The sequence below is a fragment of the Helicoverpa armigera genome, chromosome 18, assembly GCF_030705265.1.
Source record: "Helicoverpa armigera isolate CAAS_96S chromosome 18, ASM3070526v1, whole genome shotgun sequence".
Taxonomy (NCBI): Eukaryota; Metazoa; Arthropoda; class Insecta; order Lepidoptera; family Noctuidae; genus Helicoverpa; species Helicoverpa armigera.
In genome coordinates, this window is record NC_087137.1 from 6,733,645 (window position 1) to 6,758,603 (window position 24,959).

Consider the following 24,959-nt stretch of genomic DNA (forward strand, 5'->3'; position numbering starts at 1 on the left):
CTGTTTCTAACAAACAAGCAATACCGCAGCGTTGGAAATTGATTGTTGGTTTATAGAAGTAAAGCCAGTCTTGCCTGCCAGTCAGTTTATTGATAGGTGTTGGAAACTCCTTGAAACGTTTCTGGTTCGGCAATTATAACAATTTGCATAAGATTACATAAGTTACCCAAAACTTTTGGATGGTTATACTTACTAACAGTTGCTGAGAAAGTAGGCTTTGGGCAAAACGAATATGTTCCGATGTGCAGACTCAAGGGTTTAATGTCCGAGGCATACAAAGAGTTCGAAATACAAACACTCAAATAGTCCCGAAACGCTATACAACAGAGCACTTTATTTTTCAAATAACATATGGTGTTCATACAGATTGTCCTTAAACACTCATGTGCGTGACCTCGTCAAATCTTCCATAGCCTACATATAACACAGATACCAGAGCAATGAATGGGATGATCTTCGTTTGTACCAAGATGAAGAAATAGAAACGTACTAGTAATATACAAATTCTAGAACACTAGACCAATAATATCATCGTTAGTACGGACAAGGACTTCCAGACTCTATTGCACTTGAACTCCTGAAGTGCCATCGTTATGTGCATTGTAGAAACTTGGAGTCCTTCGGATGCAAAACTTGCACTGCAATAACTTCCTGAGATCTGAGAAATTGGATTATCGGTGGCGTTGTGTATTATAAGGGAAAAAGTAATTAAATTGAGCTCAGTAGCAGTAAAATTATTAAATGACTTCGTCCACGTTGTATTGATGTTGGTAATTTAACAACATTATAATAAAATGCCAATCATCATGATTGATCTCTTCTACCGTATGATAAGACCAAATCAAGAAGAGAGTTGGGTCTGCTATCGTTATCTGTAAATATAATTCTCATTATTCACTCAATCAATAATTTATCTGATTGATATTGTAGGTAATTTACATATTCGCAAAAATGTTGTGATAAAAGTTTAAGATAACAAAACCCGGAAAACATTACATATCATTGTACACGTGCTCAAACCATCTTTGTAAGAAGTCGAGTCACGGGTCTTAATAGAACCACTCCATATTCATTCTTATCTCGGGTCGTTACACCAGTTCAAGCTAATGCTAATTTTTATAATACCAGTTTATAGTTAATTGTTGACAAGAATGCAAACAATCCATTTTTCCTTAACGTCAAATGAATACAATATTATGTATGTTGATTAGATACGGAAAATCGAGCTTAGCTAGATAAACCAATGCTATATGAATTCGTATTTTATGACATAATTCAATATAAATATGTATGTATTTTTTATTGATACCAGTTATATTGTAACATAAACCCACAGTGACAATATACCACCTGCTACATAGATGACAACAACGTAGGTTTAAGTTCCTGATTTTGAATTTAAATCGATGTATGTACTTACCATTCATTTATTTACTTACTAGCCACGGGTACTCGCTGTACCACCCGCGCACCAAAGGAACAACTCCACACACTCGGATAAAAAGCCTGTACCCTTCCTCAATAAATGGGCTATACATTGCAATATTTTTTCAAATCGGGCCAGTAAGAAGTGTGAGATTAGCTCGTTCAAGCAAACAATATTCAACAATGTTCAAGCCTTTATAATACTGTATTCTTCCACGATAGCTAGTATAAGATTTTTTATTCTTACATACCAATCTTCTGCCTGAAACTGAGGAACGGGCGTTATGCCCGTTCCTCAGTTTCGCCATTCAAGCCATTTTGCCGCAGGGCGTTCTACACTGTACTTTTCTAGGCTAACGGTCTCGACTTCCTAGCAGAATTCCATTTTGTCCGTTCATTCCTCTGAGATTTTAGCTCCTAAAAATGCATGTTACCGTTTTGGCATGGTTGAACGCTCTCAAATATCGGTAAAACTGATAATCTATGAATTTGCATTACAAAATATTATTTGCTTTATACCGTGCCATTTAAACATCAAAACACGCGTCGTTTTGTTTACTGAAGTGTATGACTGGAAACGAGCGACAATAATTAAAATTCGCATAATAAATGGATAAATCATGCTGCTTTTCACTGATTGTTGTTATTCATTTATCAGCATAGGGCTCACAGTAGGAGATAAGGCTGATTATGTTCAGCACATGTGTAAATAAAGTCTTTAATCTCTTTGATGACTTGCTGGGTAGTTGAAATACCTATACATCATTAGATAAGTTACGTATGGATGAGTAATTTATCATTTTATCATTATGTAAGCCAGCATCATAGAAAATTCCATCGTTTCATTGATTACTGGAGCAGTATTAATTAATGATTATGATATGATGATTATTTTATAGATACTGTTAAGGTAAAGGAGTGCTTCGTGTTACAAGAACAACTGTACTATTAAAGTCTTGTCTTAGAACTGAATCGGGTGTTTACAGACCCAAGGAATCTTGGGGGACGAGCCGTCCCAAAATGTTTTATGACTTAACCATGCCAATAAAATGATTGAAGTACTGAATGCCAAATATATCCAAGACACCCAAAACCCGGGTAACAATGTAACCCGGGATTATGATTCAAGACACACCCCGCAAGAGTTATGTAGATTCAGAAGGAAAATTCTTAATAGAAGAATGATATCGGACTACGGACGGACTGTTTGGGACCCTACCAGAGCCAGCCAACTGTGTACTCTAAGTACATTGGAGGAATATTTAAGAAAAACTGCCGCAACTGAAAATAAATCGTCAACTTTTACTGCGGATTTTTTTCCGCAAATGTACATACCTAACCTATGAACATTTTGTAAAAACCTACGTACCGTTTTCTTAGAACCAATATTGCATACCATGAGCTATACAATGTTTTAATAATCCTAATGCAATAAACCCAACCTTTATGCGTTAATGAACATGTTATTGTATACAGATTATTACTGTGTACATAATAATTAATATTCATATTGATCGTAAATAAACAGTTCGTTAAGCCCTGCCCACAGATAGGTTACCAAACGGGTTCTCAATTCGTTATCGTTCGTTCGCCCGCTGTGCCTGATTTAGCGAACATGAAAAAAAAAATGTCGAACGTTATCGGATTTAACCCAATACAAGCCGAACATTACACGACTGCAACGCAACACGTTAATTAGTAACTGATATTTTTGATCAATAAATCAATATGGTTGACGCTTCTCTACATGGGTGGAACAGTTATTCAGGTTTAATGTTTGTTGCCCTTTCACGCAAAAACTTCTGAATGGATTTCGATGAATGATGTAGTTAAGCTGTCAGAATAGTATATAGGCTACCTTTTATTCCTGTGGTGCAGAAAGTACCTACCTCGAGATGCAGGTAAAACAATCATCAAGTGTGCCATGTGAGAAGAAGGCGAAAAAATATGAAGGATAAAAGGAGACTATTTCAATTATATTTTCTGTCAGTTATTTGTGCCACAGAAAAACCCTACTTATGATATTAATTACACGTCTACCAGGCCAAGAAGACCCAGCATTTAGTGTAGCTTAACAAAATGATAGACATTAACCAACATAAGACCCTATAACCCAGTGCTGTTGATGTCATAGTAAGTACCTTAAGTAACAAAAGCCGTTTTATTATCTAAGCAAGGCGTTGGCAGCCATTACGAGGACCATAACTAGTTAAGGGTGCTATAGACTATTTGTGGAAGGTTATTGACATTGGGATCGATGAAATTCTGCAATACAGCCCTTAAATAACAGGCTTGTTTGTTGGGTTATGTCCGGGTTAGTGAATTATGGACATGGTCAGTTAGTGTCCACAATACGTGGTAGATTTGTGTTAGTAATTATTGTCCGATCATCTTGCTCTTACAATTAAGGCGTAGTTGGATTCTTAGCGATCATTCAGTAATGATTACTGATAAGAATCCTGCGCTCAGCTTACAAAGAGTTTTCCTCCTCCAGAAATTATTTCGAATAAATACCTATGAACCGAAATTATAGGTACCTATTATCCAAAGCATATTTCCGGACATATAAATTACGTATTTATTTTCCGCCAATACTCCGCGTTAACACCGTCTAGGTACCAAGTTCGTTCTGGCTCGCTCCCAACTCCGAACTTTAGAACATTCATGCATACCATTTGTAAGGATTCCCTTGTATTATAAGTTTTACAACAAAATACATTACAAGGTTCAACGAACTCCATAAATCTGAAAACTGTGATCATGCGCAATACTGAGATTAAACTTTCACACTTAATTCTAATTAATAGCTGTAGAACTGTAAAATAAAAACTTACCAAAATCAAATCCAGTTACATTAGTTCCTATACCCGTTCTCTTTTATTCTAGAAAAGCTTATCAAAGAATATAATTATCATTATGGTCTAGAACTGGAACGAAAAATTATGCTGCAAATTGTTTATATCTAAATCTAGAAAATACCGTTATCATTATGATGCGAGGCAGACATTAACTGTCTGAATGGCTGTCGAATGCTGTATAATAAAATAATTATATGAGTATTATTTGAAAGGAAATAAACTCATAAATATCGTTACTAAACATAGCATAATCTATTTATGACAGTGAATTTGTGCTTCTCTGTACAATATAAAATTTGGTTAGTCGATATGAGAATTATTCAGATGCAGTTTCAGTTTCTTTCTTTTTCACTTTTGACGTAGATTTACTATACAATTTATAGTTTTCCTCATCTGCTTATTGGCCTAATTTATGTGCCTATGTACATATGGTAGACTCAAGATGAAAGCTACTTCGACAGCTTCGACAGGAATGCAATTAGGTCATAGGACTTCGGTCTAAATTGGTCCGAAATGCTCCATAACCAGAGCTGGTAAATAACAACATAAACATGTGCTATGTCGCCAAACGGTATTCCAAAAATATGTCAAACATACACGTGTAGACGGTCAGAAATAGGCAAGTACTCGTTTGCAATACAAATGCCAATTTGGCAAGTAAAATGTGAGCCAAACCACTGCTGTCTTACTGCATTATTTTATAGTTCTGTCGCAATTTTATTGATTGTGGAAATATAATCTTGTGATATGCAATTCGATAAAAAAGACTAAAACAAAAGCATAAAGGCTCAACCTCAAGCTATTAGATATGTGTACCTAAAGGGGTCTACACACCAAAGCCGCTGACCCGGCGGCACAGCCCGGCGGCACGACTGCCGCGGCATGTGGTGTTCTAGTAATTGTCAAATACTCTATGAAAGCCGGCGGCATGATTGTACAAAATACGGCCGGCGGGTTGGGCCGCCGGGCTGTGCCGCCGGCATCAGCGGCTTTGGTGTGTAGACACCTTAAGTAAGGAAAATTATGAGGTGGATATTACATAAAAAAACAATTGATTACGAAGATAGAAGAACACCACGTGTAACAATTACTTAATCGCATTAAACATTACAATGTAACATGCAAAAATACTAGTTCCACTGTTGCACACATATTGGACCTTGATCGTGAACTCGTTACAACAGGACAAGGTGAGTTTGATATTAATCATGTTCAGAAAGAACCTGTTCTGTACGAATTATAGTTACCTAGTGTCTTTTTGGTCGTACACTGTTCGTCTGTCCAAACCAAATCAAATAGGAGATCATCTGGGTTTTGCTGTAAATGCATTTTTAGCAACAATATTTTCAATCGTTGTCTAATCGGATGTATGTTTTTACCCACGTACAAGTGTAAGTACCTAGTAGGTAATTGCCTTACAACTACATGCACCCCGATAAAAATAGCCAATCAATACACTAGTAAAGCTTCGTTAGAATTGTAACAGTTTTTATTCTGGAAAATTATACTTCTGTAACTTTCACTAAAATCTCAGCTAAGCCTTTGATCAAGAATAGTATTTTAAAGAGCTAAGTTAGAGGTTATTTTGATTTAAGCCAGGCTGATTCCAAACGGGAAAACAACCAGACTATTTTAGGCAACTCAGATCGGTCATTAGCTCATAATTATTTAAACGCCTGTAGCAAAACACAAGAGAGTAGTTCATGCACTTGGTTGAACGCTGAAAATACACAATACGATCCGCATGCCAAGCGGGGAAATTAAGTATGGCTGCCCGTAACAATCTCATTACTATTACCAACAGCCAACTGTATTGTGTTAGACTATAGCTCAAGCTAAATTGAGTTTAAACTACGTTTGTTCAAGTCATACGTGGGGAAAGAGTCATGTACATCAGAAGTGAAGGAATTTGTAGCATTATTGTATCACCATTTGCATCTTCCAGTATTTTTTCGTGAAGATTATTATTGACAAAGGACATTATTTCTATATAAATCAAATAGCCACACATTTTTTTTCTGTTACTGATTAGAAAATCCACAACGCAAAAAAACAACACCTTGTTCGCAAGCAACAACTTTATAGGTTTACTATTTCTCTGTTCAATTTTCTCAATTGAATGGAAAATTACATCCCACGCTAACTGTAAGTGGCGGGGATTACAACAAATTGTTCAGCTTGCGTCGAAAAGCAATCAAGGAAGTGGGCGAGTACGGCTAAATGAGGCTTCGGGTTTCTAATCCTTACGAACTGAACCTTCTAATTCTCCGAAGTCAATAATCAGGATTAAAAAAAGGAATTTATCTTGCAATTGGAATGTTCTTTTCCTCTGTTCGGTTTTGCTGAGTGGGCGAAGGCCGTAGGAGTGTTTATTCAGCTTCCACGATATCAAACGGTCACACGTGTCAAGTTTGTCATAGCTATCGCCTACATTGACCATCCATTTTAATGCGAAAATGGGAAGACCATTTGCATAATTATTGTGCCTCACCATCAGATTCGTGTGAGCAACAGTTTTAATTAAAATCTAACATGTTTGGGCGTATTTTGTAGACAACTGAAGTATGACTTATCTTTTATGTTATCTTCTGTAACAAAGCGTATTTTTTCCTCTGTTGGCTTATTAGGGGTTTTCCGTTTTAATCTTCGTAGTTCTTTTGACGTCGTTTTTAGTGCCTGTCAAGCCGGAGAAAACATAAAAAATAGATAGTTCACATGATTCATAGTCTGAGTAAATATTTTTAAATTGCGACAATGATAATAATTGCTATGTGAATAGTACGATGAACTTTCTGTATGAAAATCTTGATTCATCATTACTTACCTACGACGTGTAACGTCACTGGGCTCAGTGATAAGGAGTGTAAAGTCCGTGATTGTACTTGTGACAATTAATTGATAATAACTTTCTGACATATTTCATACCTTTGGGAAACTTTCCTAGAACGCTATAGGTATAATATGTTTTAATTGCACATTGCACCTCGAGTAAATTAGTGCACGCACTGACTCGCATAGAAGAAACATTCCTCAATGAAATCTTTTTAATTCTTCAGTAGTTTTTTATGTTCATAATGTTTGACATTGCGCACAAGAGAATTGAATTGACCATTGATGTTTTCGAATATCTTGGGATATTTTGAAATATAAAATGTTTAGAACATTACTTCCTAAACTTCTTCAAAAGAAAATCAACGAACCGTGAGTATGTACCTATATTGTTTCGTGTTTACTGTGTTGAATACTCTTATCCGTCATTATTTATAACTCAAGGCCGACCGCTTAGTTTTGTCTATCATTATTATGCTTCAGTGTTTCGTTCTCGAGATTAGATTAAAACACATGTAGTCACACACACAATGTCGCCACTATGCACTCAGTTTAAAGAAAAAAATAATAAAAAAATAAAATATTGTGGGTAGACTGCACTTCCCTATAGAATATTCCGTTCGGTTCGTCATTCACATTTCAGTGCTCCGCCACTTTGCATTATTAATCGTGTCAGTGTTATTTTTATCGGCAGTTTTAGGTTTTTTGTGTTCAAAATGCCGAAAAGAAAGCGTGGTGATTCAATAAGTTATATAAGAAAGAAAATTAAGAAGCTAGAAAAGAAGTTATTAAAAGGATGCCGCAGATCTTCGTCCAGTTCCGAGCAGTCGTCGTCAGAACCACAAGGTAAGGTTTATTCTGCAAATTTTACATGGATAAACGTTACAACGTATGAGTTGCAACTTATCCGTTTTAAACTCGGGTTCACGATGCAACGTTTAGAGTTCATCTTACCCGCTGTATCCGTACTTGTGTACATACACATTAAATTGGTTACCTGTTTAGGTATTTACCTAATTGTAGTTACATATTTTATCAAACTATGTTTCTTACTTAAATTGGGTTCACGATGTAACGTCTACGAGTTCATCTTACCCACGTTTTGTGTTTTTTCGTCCAAGTACCTCTCATGACGAATAAAACATTACCTGTTCAGGTACTTACCTACCTACCGTTAATTAATTATGATAATCGGAAGTTCCTTCCATTACTATCTACTTATTTAGTGCGTTATTTTTTGCACTACAAATAAGCTACCTAATTAGTTTTCCTTACGGGAATGATAATTATAGCAAGTTATAAAATCTGATTACAGATGACAAATTTATGGATTTGGAGAATCCTGCATATCCAGTAGTAGATCTAGATGAGCCGGTACCATCAACCAGCGCATCAAATATACCTGAGGTTACACAAGAACCTCCTCCCCAATCGACGGCTGTTGAAGCCGGAATAATTGAGATTGAGGATCATCAACCGGATTTAGATGAAACTGTCCTGCAAATATTAGGAACAGATCCGTTAACCACTACGAGTTTTGGTAAGGATATCCAGAAGGACCTAGCCACTCGTTATGAACACATAGCCACTTCTGGTTTGACGAAAGAACTCCGCAAGGAGCTTTTAGAATCTCACTTACCTCCAGCTAACTGTAAGCTGATTGACGCACCGTCTCTTAATCCTGAGATTAAAGCTGCTGTCACGGACGTCATAGTGAAGCGGGACAAAGCTATGCAGGCGAAACAGAAACAGTTAGGCAGTGCTATCGCATGTCTAAGTGAAGCTATTACTATTCTTTTATCAAAAGAAACAAAAGATCCTAATATACTAAAATTACTCGTGGACGCAGGGCGCATTTTGTGCGACTGCCAACATAATGATTCTATCACTAGACGTAACTTCATTCTTGCTGTCTTGAAGAAAGAATTAAAAGATCAGATGCAACTGACCAAAATTGACAATCTTCTTTTTGGACAAGAGCTAGCCGACACATTAAAAACTGCCAAGGCAATAAATAGGTCAGGGGCTGAGCTGAAGTCTGTTCCGTTACCCAAACCTTCGAGCAAACCGAGACCTCCGCCTTCTACCAGGAATTTAAACTGGAAGGCTCCAGCCCCGAACCGCAGACCGACGGGGCCTCGGCTAGCGAAGGAGTCTGCACCTTCAACGAAGCAACAGCACGCGCACTCGTCCAGAGGGTCGCGTCCGAGCAGCAGCCGCAGCCGCCAGTAGATACTACGGTAAATTTTGCCGGTAGGCTATGTCACTTTTTTAATCAATGGTCACAAATTACATCTGACCAAACAGTGCTGTCATGGATAAAAGGTTATGAAATTCCATTTGCACAAACTCCTTATCAATATAATATACCACCATCTAGAAGTTATTCACATGCAGAAGTACGTGAATTTGATCAAGCCATAGATAATTTATTATCTATAGGGGCCGTTTCAAAATGTCAACCTAGTACCGGCCAATTTATTTCAAGCATATTTTTAGTACCGAAACCAAACGGAAAAACACGTCTTATTCTAAATTTAAAAAATTTAAACAAATTTATTAATACAAAACATTTTAAATTAGAAGATCTTCGAACAATTATAAAGCTTATATCGAAAGATTGTTTTATGTCAACAATTGATCTTAAAGACGCATATTTTTTAATAAAAATTCACGACAATTCTAAAAAGTATTTAAGGTTTCAATGGAAAGACAACTTATACGAATTCAATGTTTTACCGTTTGGTCTCAATACTGCGCCGTATGTTTTTACTAAAATTATGAAACCAGTTGTCAAATTACTGCGTTGTGCTGGTTATTTGTCAACAATATATTTAGACGATCTATGTCTTATATCACATTCGTATAACGATTGTTATGATAATGTGACTACTACAAAACAATTACTTTGTTCTTTGGGCTTTATTATTAACGAATCAAAAGTTGTATGATTCCAAGTAACGCCTGTAGATTTTAGGATTTGTTATAAATTCAAACACAATGGAAATCTGTTTACCTCCTGAAAAACGTCAGAAGATAAAAAATGAATTACTAAGATTTAAAAACATCAAAAGATGTAAAATTAGAGATTTTGCTCGTTTAGTAGGTCTTTTAACATCTGCTTGTCCAGCCATTGAATATGGCTGGCTATATACCAAGGAGTTTGAGAGATGTAAATTTCTAAGTCTAGAAGGCGATAATAATTATGAGAAGTTCATGACTGTATCACCTTCTTTAGGTCCAGATTTCAATTGGTGGATAAATTCTATCGATAACTCCGTCTGTAAAATTAAATTTGATGAACATAAATTAGAAATTCAGTCTGACGCCTCAACTACGGGATGGGGTGTAGCCTGTGCGGGAGAAACGGCAAGCGGTAGTTGGAGCCAGGAAGAAAGAAATGAACATATTAATTATTTAGAATTAATGGCTGCATTCATTGGGCTTAAAATTTTTGCTAAAAAATTATTCGGCTGTCAAATCATTCTACGAATTGACAATACTACAGCGATTTCATATATTAATCGCATGGGAGGCGTGCAGTTTCCGCATTTAACCAAACTTACCAAAGAAATATGGCAATGGTGTGAGGCTCGTAATCTGTTCATTTCTGCTTTATATATCCCATCAGTTGAGAACAGCATTGCCGATGCTGAATCGCGACGAGTCCACCCCGACATTGAATGGGAACTAGCAGACAGTGCCTTTCAAAAAATTGTAGAATGCTTTAGTCAGCCTAATATAGATATGTTTGCCAGCCGTATAAATAAAAAATGCCCTAATTACGTGTCATGGCACAAAGACCCTGACGCATATAGCATTAACGCATTTTCTTTATGTTGGTCTAAATGGTATTTTTACGGTTTTCCCCCATTCTCAATCATTCTCAAAACATTGAGAAAGATCATTAGTGATAAAGCTAGAGGAATACTAGTCGTCCCTGCGTGGCCATCACAGCCGTGGTATCCCTTATTTAATAAGCTCCTAGAGAGCCAACCTTTGACATTTCATGCTTCTCAAGGATTGATAATTTCTCATTCCAGCAACCGTCAGATACACCAGCAGATTACCCTGGTTGCCGGAGTCTTGTGCGGGAATCTCTACTGAGAAGAAGTATTCCTCCTGCATCTGTTCACATCATGTTGGCATCACTATCGGAAAATTCCATCAAACAATATGACACTTGTTTGAAGAAATGGCATTTATTTTGTAAAGCCAACAATGTTAATATTTATGAGGCCTCTATCCCAAAAATTATTTATTTTTTTACTGAGCTTTTTCAATCCGGTGCTCAATATGGTACTCTGAACAGTTGCAGATCGGCTTTGTCTTTAATCATTGGTCATCAAATCAGTGAAGATGATCGGGTAAAGAGATTCTTCAAAGGGTTATTTAGACTTCGGCCACCCTTACCCAAATACGATTCGACCTGGGATACCTCATTAGTTATAGAAGCATTGGCTAGCTGGGTGCCTAACGATAATTTACCTTTAGATAAAATTACAAGGAAATTGATTACTATATTGGCACTTGTTACAGCTCACAGAGTTCAAACCCTATCAAAAATTAAAATCGAGAATATTAGTTATTCATCCAATGAAATTCATATTAAAATTCCTGATTTAATAAAAACATCCAGTGTTAAATCAAAACAGCCAATGCTTGTCCTACCATACTTTAGGGAAAGACCCGAAGTATGTCCTGCTAAGTTACTAATTGATTACTTACATGTAACTGAACAATTACGTCATAATCATACCTTTCTCTTTATTAGCACCAAAAAACCACATGGTAAAGTTGGTGCTCAAACATTAAGTAGGTGGATAAAGAGTACTTTAGAGACCTGTGGAATTGACGTTTCCATTTTTTCCGCTCATAGTACCAGGCACGCCAGTACTTCCCGAGCTCATATTATGGGCGTCAATTTAGATTTAATAAGGAAAACTGCCGGATGGTCTGGCACATCTTCAACTTTTGGAAAATTTTATAATAGATCAGTTTCAAATGCTCCCAGAGAAACATTTGCTAGGAGTATCCTAATTGAGGATAATTCATAAATTATTCCCTATTTTTTGATTGTATAATTAAATAATCTATCTTTAAAACGATATTAAGTTGCGATATGAATAAATCGTTGTTAATTGTGTACCTTTCATTGTTAATAAAAAGATTAGACAATGAATCGGTTTTTTGGTTCTTCCAATAAAATTATGGATTCACCTGTCTTCCTATCCATTTCACAATTTCTTCTTTCTCTCAATATCTACATGTGTTTTAATCTAATCTCGAGAACGAAACACTGAAGCATAATTAATGATTAAACGAACTTACCTGTGAGTGAAGTTCTATCATAATTATGTGAGGTGTTTCGTTCGAAGAGATTAGAGTCCCGCCCTCCCTAAATTTACCCTCAAAATTGTGAAATCGATAGCTTATTGTCTTATCTCTGAACTAAATGACGAACCGAACGGAATATTCTATAGGGAAGTGCAGTCTACCCACAATATTTTATTTTTTTATTATTTTTTTCTTTAAACTGAGTGCATAGTGGCGACATTGTGTGTGTGACTACATGTGTTTTAATCTAATCTCTTCGAACGAAACACCTCACATAATTATGATAGAACTTCACTCACAGGTAAGTTCGTTTAATCATTAATAATATGCCGAACTAATTATCCGCTTGATTCATTGAAAATCACATTAGAAGCAGGAACTGGGACTTTTTCTATCATATTGTGGACCGTGATCGGAGTTTTTGTTGCCTAAAATATTACTGTGTTAGCTGCCAATAGTAACAAAAAGGGCAGCAGAGACGAGCGACCATAGACACCTAGCCATTCAGCCATGCATCTATGCTTGGAGGATTCTTTTTTCGAACGTCATTGTGACAAGACATGTTATAGTTTGACAGAAGACGATTTTGCCGGGTTCTTGTTTAATCTTAGTTGATTTTCATGTTAAAACTATTTCTTGTTATTTCCTCGTTAAACAAACCTGCTTCTGGTTTTTAAGAATTGCATAACTTATAGAAGAACTTGTACGCATTTAATTCAGGTAAAAACCATTTTGTACAATTATTTTCTTTCGGCCCCATTTTTTATTGACTCAATGACCTTATGCTCCACTCAACGATCAAGTTATGCAACCGACACGCTTATTTTCTTATCAATATAAAAACAAATTATTATGACTGAGATCTCGTATTTTCATTATCACTGTGCGCGTACGCGTATGGATTTACCAGTCCGTGCCGTTAGCAAATTAATTTACAAATTCCTTTTTAAATTATTTTCCTATTCGAATGCTTGGCTAGATAAAATAGAAGCTAGTCAGCTTGGTGTAGGTATTTTGTCTTTACACATGTTCTTGTACGTTTATTAGTCAGTAAGTCTAGTGTGTCAGAAAATGCATCTCCATTCCGAGTGGAAGTAAAAATAGAAGCATATTTTTTATACTTTGAGCACTAAGCACTCGTGTCCCGTAAAATTTCGCCTGGAGAAGCAGACCGTGTATATTTTTAAAAATCCACAGAAATATTTTTAGTAGGATAGGTATTATAGATTGTGGGGTGTTAGACGAAAGGGCGGGGGTTGTTGACAGTCCGAAAGGTCAGAAGTTTAAGTTCATTACCCGCCCATTGAATTTGGATCGGATCGGGGAAGCTGGAACCTACTTATCCGTCTTTAATTACGTAATGCCAGTATTATGGTGGATTTGATAACTATGTTTTTGTAGTGGATGATAATTTTAATTCAACTTTCGATATAGGATAACCTACTCTATGTCTCGAAGAAAAACAGAAATCTGGAGCTGATGAATAGGTTGATGATAATAAGATTAATTATTGCATCTAGGTATTTTATTACATCTACATTTCGCCTGTCGAAATAGGAACGTACTTATCGTATGTAATTCGTAGCAGAACAAATGCAATTTATCAAATAGGTAGGTAGATAGAGATTATAGGTAGGTATTACGACAGGCCTCTATTATGTACTAGGTACCTGATTTTAGACTGACAAACATTGAAAGGTTTAGGATATAGGTAGGTACCTATTATGAGAGAACAAGGAGGACATGGGTGAAAAGTGAATACCTACTTACAATCTCCATTTCTTTCACTTTTCTGAAGGGAGAGTAAGAGTATCTAAGTCAAACTTATTACAGGTAGGTACATAGGTCTTATACACACTTCCGTTTTATACATATATGTAGGTACATACCTGAACATTCCTAACTCCTATAAGTCTGAATAAATTCTTACTCGTCGCGATTAATTCTTATTAGCCTACATTTGAGGCAATGACATCTAAAATATTCCAACAAGCACACGCAATAATCTAATGCAAAAATATGCCGACGGACATTGTATGGACAAAATACCTAAAGAATTGTTAAATGATGAAATATGTGAAAAAAACCTTAGTAACATGCGTCGTTTTTTGATTTCCTAGCACACGCAATGTTGGTTCTTATACTTACCTACTACGCATTAAATTACAATAATATTGTTATCACTTCATAATTGTAAAGTAAACATTACATAGAAACTAACAAATAGCAAACTTTTTACACCATATCGTCAGTAAATATAAAAAAATAAGTATACACTACGATTCTTACCACAAAGACGGGTTCAAAGCAACAAGTTCACGGCCAAAACACAAAAACTGCAAACTGAACACAACACCAACGAATGGATAACTTTGTAAACACTGGCTTCACACGCGGTCGAACAATAAATAAAAAGTTCTTATTCGAACTCCTTTTTACTCCCAGTAACAGTACTCTATATTCAAAACTGTAGTCTTCTGTATTTAAAACCTGTCGAGTGAAAGTTTTCGCGATAACCACGAAGAGGTTATGTTATTGTTGTGATGTAACGGAAGCGTCGACACACTACGAACTCCGCGCTATTACTGAACGAACTGGACTGAAGTGAATTGCGGACCGCGAAACGGTTAGCGGAGCGGGCGAGAGAACGGAATGACGCTTATTCATTTCCCGGTGCGCGAATTTTTGCTAAAGCAATTCAGCGCTTAGCTTGAAACTATGTTATAATAAGAAATAAGTAAAACACGTATATAGATGAAAATATGTACGAAAATGAAAAAATACCTATTTGTAGACGGTGTATGTCCCGAAGGATAAGTAGAGACAGTCATTAAGAGGCTTTTTTATTTCGGAGAAAATTTCATGCGAGCTTGTGTGTGGATTGTATAATGTGTGCGTACCTACCATACACACGTGTCCATTTATCTTTATTCATTTAGTTGCATTTATCGCCATGTCATTAGTTTGCAAAAAATGCAAGTTCTGGGTAAATGCCAATGTTGGGAACATTGCCCAATAATGTGGCAAATAAAAGAAAATCAAGTTTAGTGTATTCTTGCAAAAAACGCCAACATGAAACATTTTCAACACAACGGTTCGGGAAGCGATGAGGGTTGACGGATTGGCGGTGAAGGAGAGTGTCAGACTCTTACTGAGAAAAAACCGTCGTGTTCCGTGGTAAACCTTTCATGTTCCTGGGCCGCGGTAACTCTATCGAACAATACCGCAACCCCGACAGATGAAAGAATAAAATATACAATTTAACTTTTGAGATGACACAAGTTTTTAACAAAATATTGGAAAGCGCCATCTACCAGCTGTGCTAGTATAACTACAGCAACAGTAACATAGCACCAGTAACACCTCATCCTATTATTTTTAAATGAACTGAATTTATAGCTAATTAAAAAAGTACCCACCTGGGGTATGTACTATACTTGATATTAAACTGTGTATTGTTGTACAAAAGAAAGAAGAACTGCAAAAATTGTGATAAATAGAGTTTGGTTTAATTTTTTAGTCTGGCAATCGGAATAAGTCAGTCATCGTTTGTCAACGTCAACGTCATAGCATAAGCGTGCGTCAATTTGTACGTTTGAAAATTCAAAACATTGTTTACCAAAAACTTAATTTCCAACGTACGTAACGTTTTGTAGAAAATCTCGTTATATCAGTTTCGAAGTATCTGCAATAAACATGATTAAAACAAAGCCGTGGACTGGAGGTACAGATGAAGAGTATGAAACACAGCATTTCGGTTTTGGTGCACAACGCCTCAAAATAGCTGTACGGCAAATGGTTGAGCAAAAAATTACGAACGGCGTGAAAGACATGGAATCTTATTTGCAAGAATCTTTGGATCTGAACGAAACAGACAAAGCGACGCTAACGAGGTCATGTGATAAGCTAATTCGTTTATACTGTGAGCGTGCTGGACCATCTCTCGCAGCTATTGATGAGGAGATTGAACGCATGTTGAAGATCCCTCAGAATGTGTTGTTGCCTGAAGATGAAGTGCAGCTTGAACAAACATCGGATTCAGACTACGAGAAGTTAAATGAGGAGGTAGCTTCGTTACGGCAAAGGGTAGAAAGAGGTGCTTTAATGGAGGCTCTACTCTCTGCTGAGGTAGAAGAGTTAGCGTCGTTGGATAAAGTGTGTGAAACAGCAAAGAAGGACATGGAAGCCATGGATCTGATCTGTAAGAGTGTTGACAATAGTGAATGTTTGAAAGCAGTGCAGAATGAAACTGATTTCCTTTGTGCGAGTGCATCGTTTGTGAAGAAGCAAAGTGATCTGTTTGATGAATAAGTTGTGTAGTCTATTTTAAAGCTGAACATAATAAATCTTCCAATTGATTCTTTATTTATCAATCAAAACTCAGGGGATTTTTAACATGAAGTCAAATGTTTATGTTGAGCCTGATTTTTATAAAATGTATGATTTGTTTTACTGACGGCCCATAGTATTTTGACAAAGGCTTCTTATTGGTTTATGCAGCCTCTACAGTCTCAGTTCAAGGCTAATGTTAAGTAGATAAATAAAACATTACAAACAGTCATTTTTATTTTAATGTAAAAACAGAACCTCTTACATAAAATTCACCTAGAAACGAGTATCATAGATTAATAATACTTATAACATCAATTCTAATATAACATCCATGTGACATCATGATTACAATGTATTTTATTTAATAAAAAAAAAACTATATACAAAATGTATACATTATTCTTTTATATTCACCTCAAAAATTTATAAGTTGGCACATAGAACATGAAATAGTCTAAAAAGATTGAAAGAGTAAAATTATATTTAAGAAAATAAAATTAGATATACTCGCTAAGTTATATTTTGTATCACATTTATAACTTAAGCTACTGGCACATCTATAAATGATGGATGAGTTATACTCTGCTGGATAGCTTGTGACTAAACAATATTTAACTTTACACTCTAAAATGTTGATGTTGTAGCATGTTGCAGATAGGTTCAGTGAAATAGATGTTGCAATTTATATTTCAGTGAATTGCAACAAGTGTCATTTACATGCTAATCCATTCATATATTACATTATACTCCATGAAAATGAATTGAATCCAATGTAATTGAAATGCCATCAAAACAGCAGATACTTCAAAAGTATTTTGTGACTCACATCAATCATTTAAATATTATATTTTAACTTTACCTTATTTTATTTTTTGACAACAATTTTCTTGCATTTAATAAAAATTTAATTAAAAAATAAGAAGGAAGGTAAAGGTATATTTGGTATAGAAGAAGTAAATATATTTTTTACAAAACAGATATTTCTAAACATTTTCAAAAACATTTTGAGCTTAATAAAACTAACCATTTCTGAGACAAAGCCCGTTTCTGTCCCTCGTTCTCCAATTTTGTTCTCTTTTAATATTGCGTAGAATTAAAAATATTCTGGTATATTGTTCATCATGTAATAGTATGACTTTTTACCTTGAAATAAGCATCAAAACTGCTTGTGAATGCTCTCTTAGAAAACATTGAACACAGTAACATTTAATACCTAGACTCAATAATAGGATAGCTAACTAGCATAAAAAAATAAACACTATATCTAAGTTTAATTAGAAAGTGAAGACAAAGATTTTGAAATAAATTGGATAGACATTTTGTTTACAATACTATATTTTTATATCATGCAATAAATCTATAAAATTATAGTTAATGTTATGAAAATCTTTATAAAACCGTGTTTCAAATCTCATGGGGGTTGTTAATCTGGCATGGTAGTTTACTCTCTTTCATGTACCTACTTGCATACCTGAATAGAAGTTTGGAAGTACATCATAACTATTATAAGATAGTAATGATAGCAAATTAAAAGTGGAATAGGTACCTGTTACCCCAGATTAAAGTTGACCTGACCATGTTACAAAGATTTTCATAACCCCTCTGTAAGTAACATTACACAACATTTATAATTGATTAATACTGCTTATCACAGATGGTAAATTAAATAAAACAATAATTAATCATCTCTAATGAGTTTATGTACAACACTTTAGAATTTATGCTTTATCTTGACTCATATTTACAATTTGTTTTATGCCTAAAACTATACAAATGGATTACAACATATGTTCCTAGTTTACAACACATAATTGATAACAATTGTTACACTTTTAAGTTCAAACTTAATAATTAGACATTAATCTAAATTAAATAAGACTGTTTTTTAATTCCGTATGACTTATTAAATAAAATTTTCAAACTTTTATTTCTTATTGTCTGTCCTAAGGATGAACACTCAGTGCCCAACATTTTTTTATGTAAAACTACAAATATACATATTACAAATAAGGAATAATTTTATATTTTATATATATTCATGTTTTTCACACATTTACTTGATTTAATCGATTTGGTAACATCACCACAGAAATAACATTTAAAAAATAACACTTTAGTTAGATACTATACAACTAATTCATAGCATAAATCTTCTAAATTAATATTTGGAATGTTCACAATAATTACAATATGGAAGATAATTACTAGAATAAGCGATATAAATAATAACAAGTCTTACAAGAACACAGTTTTAGTAGTCAATGAATTACATTATGTCTTTTGGTGGCACACTTTGTACTAAAGATGTTAAAATGATTACAAATATTTCTTTGGTATAAGTTACAAATAGTATATCTACCTGAGCTGAGTAATGAGTATTTAATCAGTATTGACCACTAGCCTTTTCTACAGCAATGTAATAAATATGAATGCAGGATTTCTAGTTCATTATTGAATATTTCATGAAGTATCCTATCTAAGAAACAACAGTTAACGATTACCATCGCATGGAAATACAAACACTTACACTATAAACTGATCATCTTTATACAATGCAAAGAAATTTATTGAGATAAGCATAGCAAATACTAACTCAACAAACACTGTGCTTTATTCCGAATATGCCAATTACAAAAACACTAACACTAAATTAAGATGCCCGATCAAATTATCACTTGATAAGTTCATTTTTCAATTAAGACACTAAATGAATGAATAAAGTACGTTAGCCACTGAATTGCAACTGAAAGTCACTGAACAAAACGAAGCTTGGCTGTATGACGTCACACGTAGGCAGGCGGGCGCAGATCTACGGTGGTGCTGACGCGCTTGCCCGCCGGCCCGGGCCACGACCAGCCGCTGTCGCTTAGCGCCACCAGTCACACTGGGCCGCTCCATTCTGTGCTGTCCTGGAAGTGAGTAGCTAATTAGTACCTAGTTAATTACTTAACATCAAAATCAAATATTCTGAAAACCACTGTATCTTTATTTTTCTCTGTGGACGGACACTTTCTTTCAGGGCCCCGATTCTCCTAAGTTAATAAAGTCAAAATCGAATAGAAAACGAATCGCAATATGATCGTAATAGCAGTTTTAACCATATCGGGCATTCTGCTACTAATAAAAGACCAATCGTATTCGATTGACATTTGATTGGTGTGCGATTGATCTGCTATTTTGATGATTTTGGTCTATACGGTAGTTTGCTGTACAATCATTTTGCAATCGTAAATCATTTGCAGACAAAATGATTCATTATTGAATGACAGAAAAGGATAAAAACGTTTATTTCAAAGAAAAAATAGCGGAATGCCACATACGCTTCAATCGTAATCGAGTCGGGATTGGGTCTCAGTCGAATCGAGTCGAACGTCAATCGAAGGTCGCTTAAGTAAAATTAGGAGAATCGGGCCCCAGTTCTTGCTGGCTATAGCCGAGTTTAAATAATAGTGCAAGTATCAATTTGATTATCTTAAACCATATCACCTTATACCACTTATTTATCATTACCAGATACCAGCTGATGGACCCCATTCGGAACCACATAGGTTTACGATACATCCTTATTTTCTTATTTGATGGATGGTTTTATAATTCTTGATTTCTTTCCATGTACCTTCAGTCACCCTTTTAATTCTAGGGCTTCAATAAGAAGTCAATCAACCCTTTTACAGCCCTGACAAACACTGCACAGCAAGTTTGTCCAAGTATTTTTAATTTTAAAACGCAATTTTATAATGAGTTACCTGTGAAATATTAACAGTCTTAGGGTGTATGGGGCTCTGCGCCGCGGCGGAGTTCGCGTTCGTAGTGAAGTATCCGCCGGGCCGCGGCCGCAGGTGACGGTTGTGCATCTCCATTTGCACTATCTTCATGAATTCTATTTGTGCAGCTAGCTTTTGAACCTCCTCCTGTAATTTTTGAAACATGTTATGTCTCGTACGTAAGTACTAAATGTAAGAATATTTTTTTAATTTATCTGGTGTAGGTAAGTCTCAAAATTCAATGTGCGTTTTACTTTGACATCTATGACAACTACTCAGCTACCTATGTATTTGGAATTTAGAGACTTCGTGTGCATTGCTTGTAGATGTGCTTCTGCTTCTCATATACATCTCGATCAGTTGATCTGGTCTCATAAAGTTAGGTAATCGGTCCGTGGGCGACCATCTATGTCACAAGGAATTCTTCCGTGTTTCGGAAGGCACATTAAATAAGTGGGTTTGGCTTTGAACACCTTTGGTAGTCGTCATGGATAATCAGACAGAAACCAGTCAAACCAAAGAGGTTACCCAAGTAACCAGCGTATAGGCAGTCGTTCTATATTTATAGGAAGCTGACTCCACCATCGTTAAGGCTAGGCAGTTTCTTTACCTTTAGCTCCTCGTTCTCCTGGTAGAGGTCGGGCGGGTCGTCGGGCACGAGGCCGATGCCGTTGAGCGAGGAAGAGGCGGGCACACCACGAGCTCGGGCCCGGCTGTCCCATGTGTCGCCTGTACCGCGCACCACGCGTAATACCTGGAGAACATAACATATGTATAAATATTTATGTTTTTCTGTAGTATGTACAATCGTTGGGGTAAACGAGTTCTAGAGTGGAGACCACGCTTCGGCAAACGTAGTGTAGGATGTCCTCAGGCACGGTGGAGTGATGACTTGCGCAAGGCGGCTGGCAGGAGCTGGATGCGAGAAGCCGAAAATCGATCTCAGTGGCGTGCACTTGGTGAGGCCTATGTCCAGCAGTGGACTGTGATAGGCTGATGATGATGATGATGTAGTATGTACTTTAAGCCCAACTTTTTAACGGTTTAGACATCGCATGAGACGCTGCGCAGAAATTGTTTCATCGCTCAGAAATTATTTGCGAGTCGCCAATAATGCCGTTTGGCGTAAACTGTCTTGCTGTGTGTGCGATTTTTTACAGCAAAAAGTATGTACACCGATTTTGATCTAATTTAGCATACAATAATTGAAACATACACGGGGATGGTCTTTATGTGGGTATGATGGAAAGTGATTTTGGCACTGCTGTTTGGGAGACAGTAATTGCTCTAATATAAATGTTAATAGATATGTTACAACTCAAAAACGTTACACATAAATATACATTAAAAAATCCTCAATATTCAAGTGTATCCTGATCCTCAGTGTCCATGGAACCCACTTGGATCACTGGAAACAAACTACTTTCTACTCACCTTAGGTAAAAACACCAGTAGTACTGTAGTTGATGTTGATAGCTGAGTTCTTATGAACCCAAGGAGATATTTAATATCCGGCCCAGCCCGTGGCAATATTAGTAAACTGTAAAAAAAAATATTGTATTCTCACAATTATCATACAAAATATCACAAATCGTACCGTAACATTTCAATATGAGCTACATTATTATCATAACTGCACAATATGTGGTTCTTCTTTAAATAAATAAAAATGTCAGAGTGCTTTCACACTTGCGGATTTTCAGCTCGGTTCGAAATCCGTTAGTGTGAAAGCGTAACAACTGACCAAGTGTCTCATTTCAAACTTCTCAAAAAAGCCTAAAGTAATTAGTAGCAGAATAATGCAATACTTATATATACTTACTGGAAAGCTATCATAAGGGAGTTGACGGTGAATATATTGTAGATGGCTATAGAGATGAGCCTTGCTTCATTGTACAGGCTCTCCGCGTGCCGCACACGGTAACATACTCGGACGCCCCATAGAAGGAACAGGATTTCACCTGAAACATAATTATGAGGTTTAATTAATTGCGCTCTTAATTTTGTAGTGATGCTAGTCTTGACAGCAAGTTCAGACTCAGGGTTTTAGGTTTTAGAGGCTTTCTAAATAAAAACTTGAGTTGCATGTGATTTTAATTTCTATATAAGAGCACTGAAAGTTCAATGAGTAAAGAACGAAAGAAGAAGATTTTAACAATATTGTGTGTGCATGTAACTTAGTAATTTTAATTACCTATAGCTAAACTGTGATCCCACCAATTGTAAGTACACTGCTTGAATTTCAGTCCTTTGTTGTCAGTTATCTGTAAAACAATCAGAAATACCATTAGTTTGTAGTTGAAAACCCTTTACCTTTTTCAATATTTATTTTAATATGAATGTGGCACCTCTCAATATAACATCAAAAGTTAAACATTTTATGAAGTAGCAACCTTTCAAGGAATATTTAATGCAAGTAATAACTGCTCTAAGCTATTTTAACATAATAACTTACAACTTCAGCGTCCGGTGGTGCAGACAGCGTCCAGGTGCCCAAGTAGACCAGCATGATGAGTAATATCGGTGCCATCCACTGCAGCAACTGTTTGTCTGTCAGCTTCAGTTTATGGGCCGACTTCACACGGTATGTTAGTGATACTCTGTAAGGAAATGACAAAGATCATGAGTATTATGTAATACATATTGTGTACTGAGTTTGTTTGAATCTTAACTACTTTACTGTCTACACACATCATTATCATTATGGACAGGGTTGTTATTAAAGTACATGAAAGCTTTGATGAACTCTGTCATCAGCCATATACAATGTGTCCCGGGCATAAGTGACCGCCCGAAATTTTTTGAATATTTGTACAAAATTAAGGATAATTTCTTATATATTTTTGAAAAAAAAACATCAAAAAAAATTTATTGTCAGGCCTGTTAATAACAGGCTTTGCTCTTTTTTTACCGAGTAGGAGTCAATTTCAACTGACTGTATTTTTGCATTTGTTTGAAATAGCAGCAAACATTGTTCTGAGCTATTGTAGGAAATATCATGTAGTTTATTAATAAATTAAAAGAAAGTGATATTAAGGGGGCATTTATTGGACTTATTTTGGAAAAACTGAAAAAAAGGCGTTATTTTCTTTGAATTTTTATTTTCTTTTTTTTCTAATAAATGTTTTATTACATTTTTGTTATGTTTGATAATTTTAATTGATAAACTATGATGTCGGCTAGTCAATAAAGAAAAAAGAATTTAAAAATATGTAAAAACTTAGGAAATATCTTAAAAAAACTGCAGCACGTCACAGTATTTACTAAAAATCATAAAAAAAAAACCAAAGGCGGTAAGTCCCAAATATAAAGGAAATTATCCTTAATTTTGTACAAATATTCAAAAAATTTCGGGCGGTCACTTATCCCCGGGACACATTGTATAATGATGGCCGCAGAAATGAAACATAATATGTTTCATTTCTGCACAATTTACACTGCATATTATGCAGTGTAAATTGTCTTTGTTTATTTTATCCTTAGTAGTAATATTGATTTACGATGTAACAATGGATAGTTACCTCCATGTTTTCATCAGAAGTGCTGTGTAAGTGATGCAGAATCCCATGTGGCGAGTCCATTTTGTGGCAATACATGAATATCTATCTAACACCGGGAAGATAGCTGCCATCTAGAAACAAAAAGTTTATACAATTACTCATTCATTTGTCTTGTATTCAGTGTTCAAAGTTGGCGGTAACACTATCTAGCATTAGTTTCAACTTCCTAAATTATAAGATGAGCATACTTATATATTTATTATATCATATAGTATTTTATACATACTTATGAAGCCTTGAAGGGTTAGATATTAGTATATTACTATGAGTATGGTATATGGTACGGTGCAACCAGTAAGAAACATGAACAGCTTATATTTCCCACAATTTGTGGGTCAGCAACGAGACAATGAAATTATGTGCTTTGCAAAGAGGCCCAAAATCAACAGCAAAATGGTGCCTTTTAGACTAGTCTGAAATTATTCTGCAGCATCTATACTCACCTCCATGTACATAATAGCACATCCAAGTAGAGTGATGGAGAGGAACACAGGACTGGCCACTCGGAACACCTTCACTCTGCGATGGTGACGCGTGTAGATGGTCAGACAGACCGTCATCACTGCACAGCTTACTGATATCACCAGTAAAGATATCCTGAAAGGAGAAACAAGTAAGCATGTGCTAAGTTTTGCAAGGTGAAGAATTAAATGAAGTGACCATATTGCTATAAATATTTTGTAGACAAGTTGTGTGGCATATTCCGCATAAATCTGGCTTATGAACAATTATATATCAGAATTTATATTTACTATTTTACATTAGTTACAGTAGGTTGAAAGTTGAAAAGTAGCCTATATGTAGGTAATTATAAGCCATATTACACCAAGTTAGATTAAAATCCCCCTAAGACG

At 35.6% G+C, this 24,959-nt stretch overlaps 4 protein-coding genes across 6 annotated transcripts in view; 2 read left to right on the forward strand and 2 right to left on the reverse strand.

Moving 5' to 3' along the window:
- The window catches only part of Pde11 (Phosphodiesterase 11), a 184,437-nt gene extending 169,379 nt beyond the window's left edge, over positions 1-15,058 (reverse strand). For both annotated transcript variants that reach the window (XM_021334471.3, XM_021334468.3), the window contains exon 1: positions 14,739-15,058. The gene's annotated coding sequence lies outside the window, so the exon portion shown is untranslated. The remainder of the gene's footprint in view (positions 1-14,738) is intronic.
- On the forward strand, positions 7,603-12,294 carry LOC110381383 (uncharacterized). Of its 2 annotated transcripts, none has more exons than XM_049840516.2 (3): positions 7,603-7,958; positions 8,428-9,365; positions 11,156-12,294. In XM_049840516.2, the coding sequence occupies exons 1-2, from the start codon at positions 7,829-7,831 to the stop codon at positions 9,342-9,344; spliced, it is 1,047 nt and encodes a 348-aa protein (XP_049696473.2). In that variant the 5' UTR covers positions 7,603-7,828; the 3' UTR covers positions 9,345-9,365; positions 11,156-12,294. The 2 variants fall into 2 exon arrangements, with proteins under 2 accessions (XP_049696473.2, XP_049696474.2); XM_049840517.2 differs by having other exon boundaries at positions 8,428-9,352.
- Positions 15,059-16,047: 989 nt separating the features above from the next.
- Positions 16,048-17,684, forward strand: LOC110376111 (protein MIS12 homolog). The gene has a single exon (XM_021334474.3). It carries the CDS (start codon positions 16,146-16,148, stop codon positions 16,758-16,760), a length of 615 nt encoding a protein of 204 aa, XP_021190149.3. The 5' UTR covers positions 16,048-16,145; the 3' UTR covers positions 16,761-17,684.
- The window catches only part of LOC110376110 (probable G-protein coupled receptor CG31760), a 64,424-nt gene continuing 56,467 nt past the window's right edge, over positions 17,003-24,959 (reverse strand). Inside the window, exons 10-18 of the mRNA XM_064039100.1 lie at positions 24,549-24,702; positions 24,067-24,176; positions 23,001-23,145; positions 22,740-22,809; positions 22,368-22,506; positions 21,980-22,085; positions 21,156-21,299; positions 20,528-20,692; positions 17,003-19,690 (exon numbers count right to left, since the gene is read on the reverse strand). Coding sequence (XP_063895170.1) covers positions 19,661-19,690; positions 20,528-20,692; positions 21,156-21,299; positions 21,980-22,085; positions 22,368-22,506; positions 22,740-22,809; positions 23,001-23,145; positions 24,067-24,176; positions 24,549-24,702 — 1,063 coding nt within the window. The 3' untranslated portion in view covers positions 17,003-19,660. The remainder of the gene's footprint in view (positions 19,691-20,527; positions 20,693-21,155; positions 21,300-21,979; positions 22,086-22,367; positions 22,507-22,739; positions 22,810-23,000; positions 23,146-24,066; positions 24,177-24,548; positions 24,703-24,959) is intronic.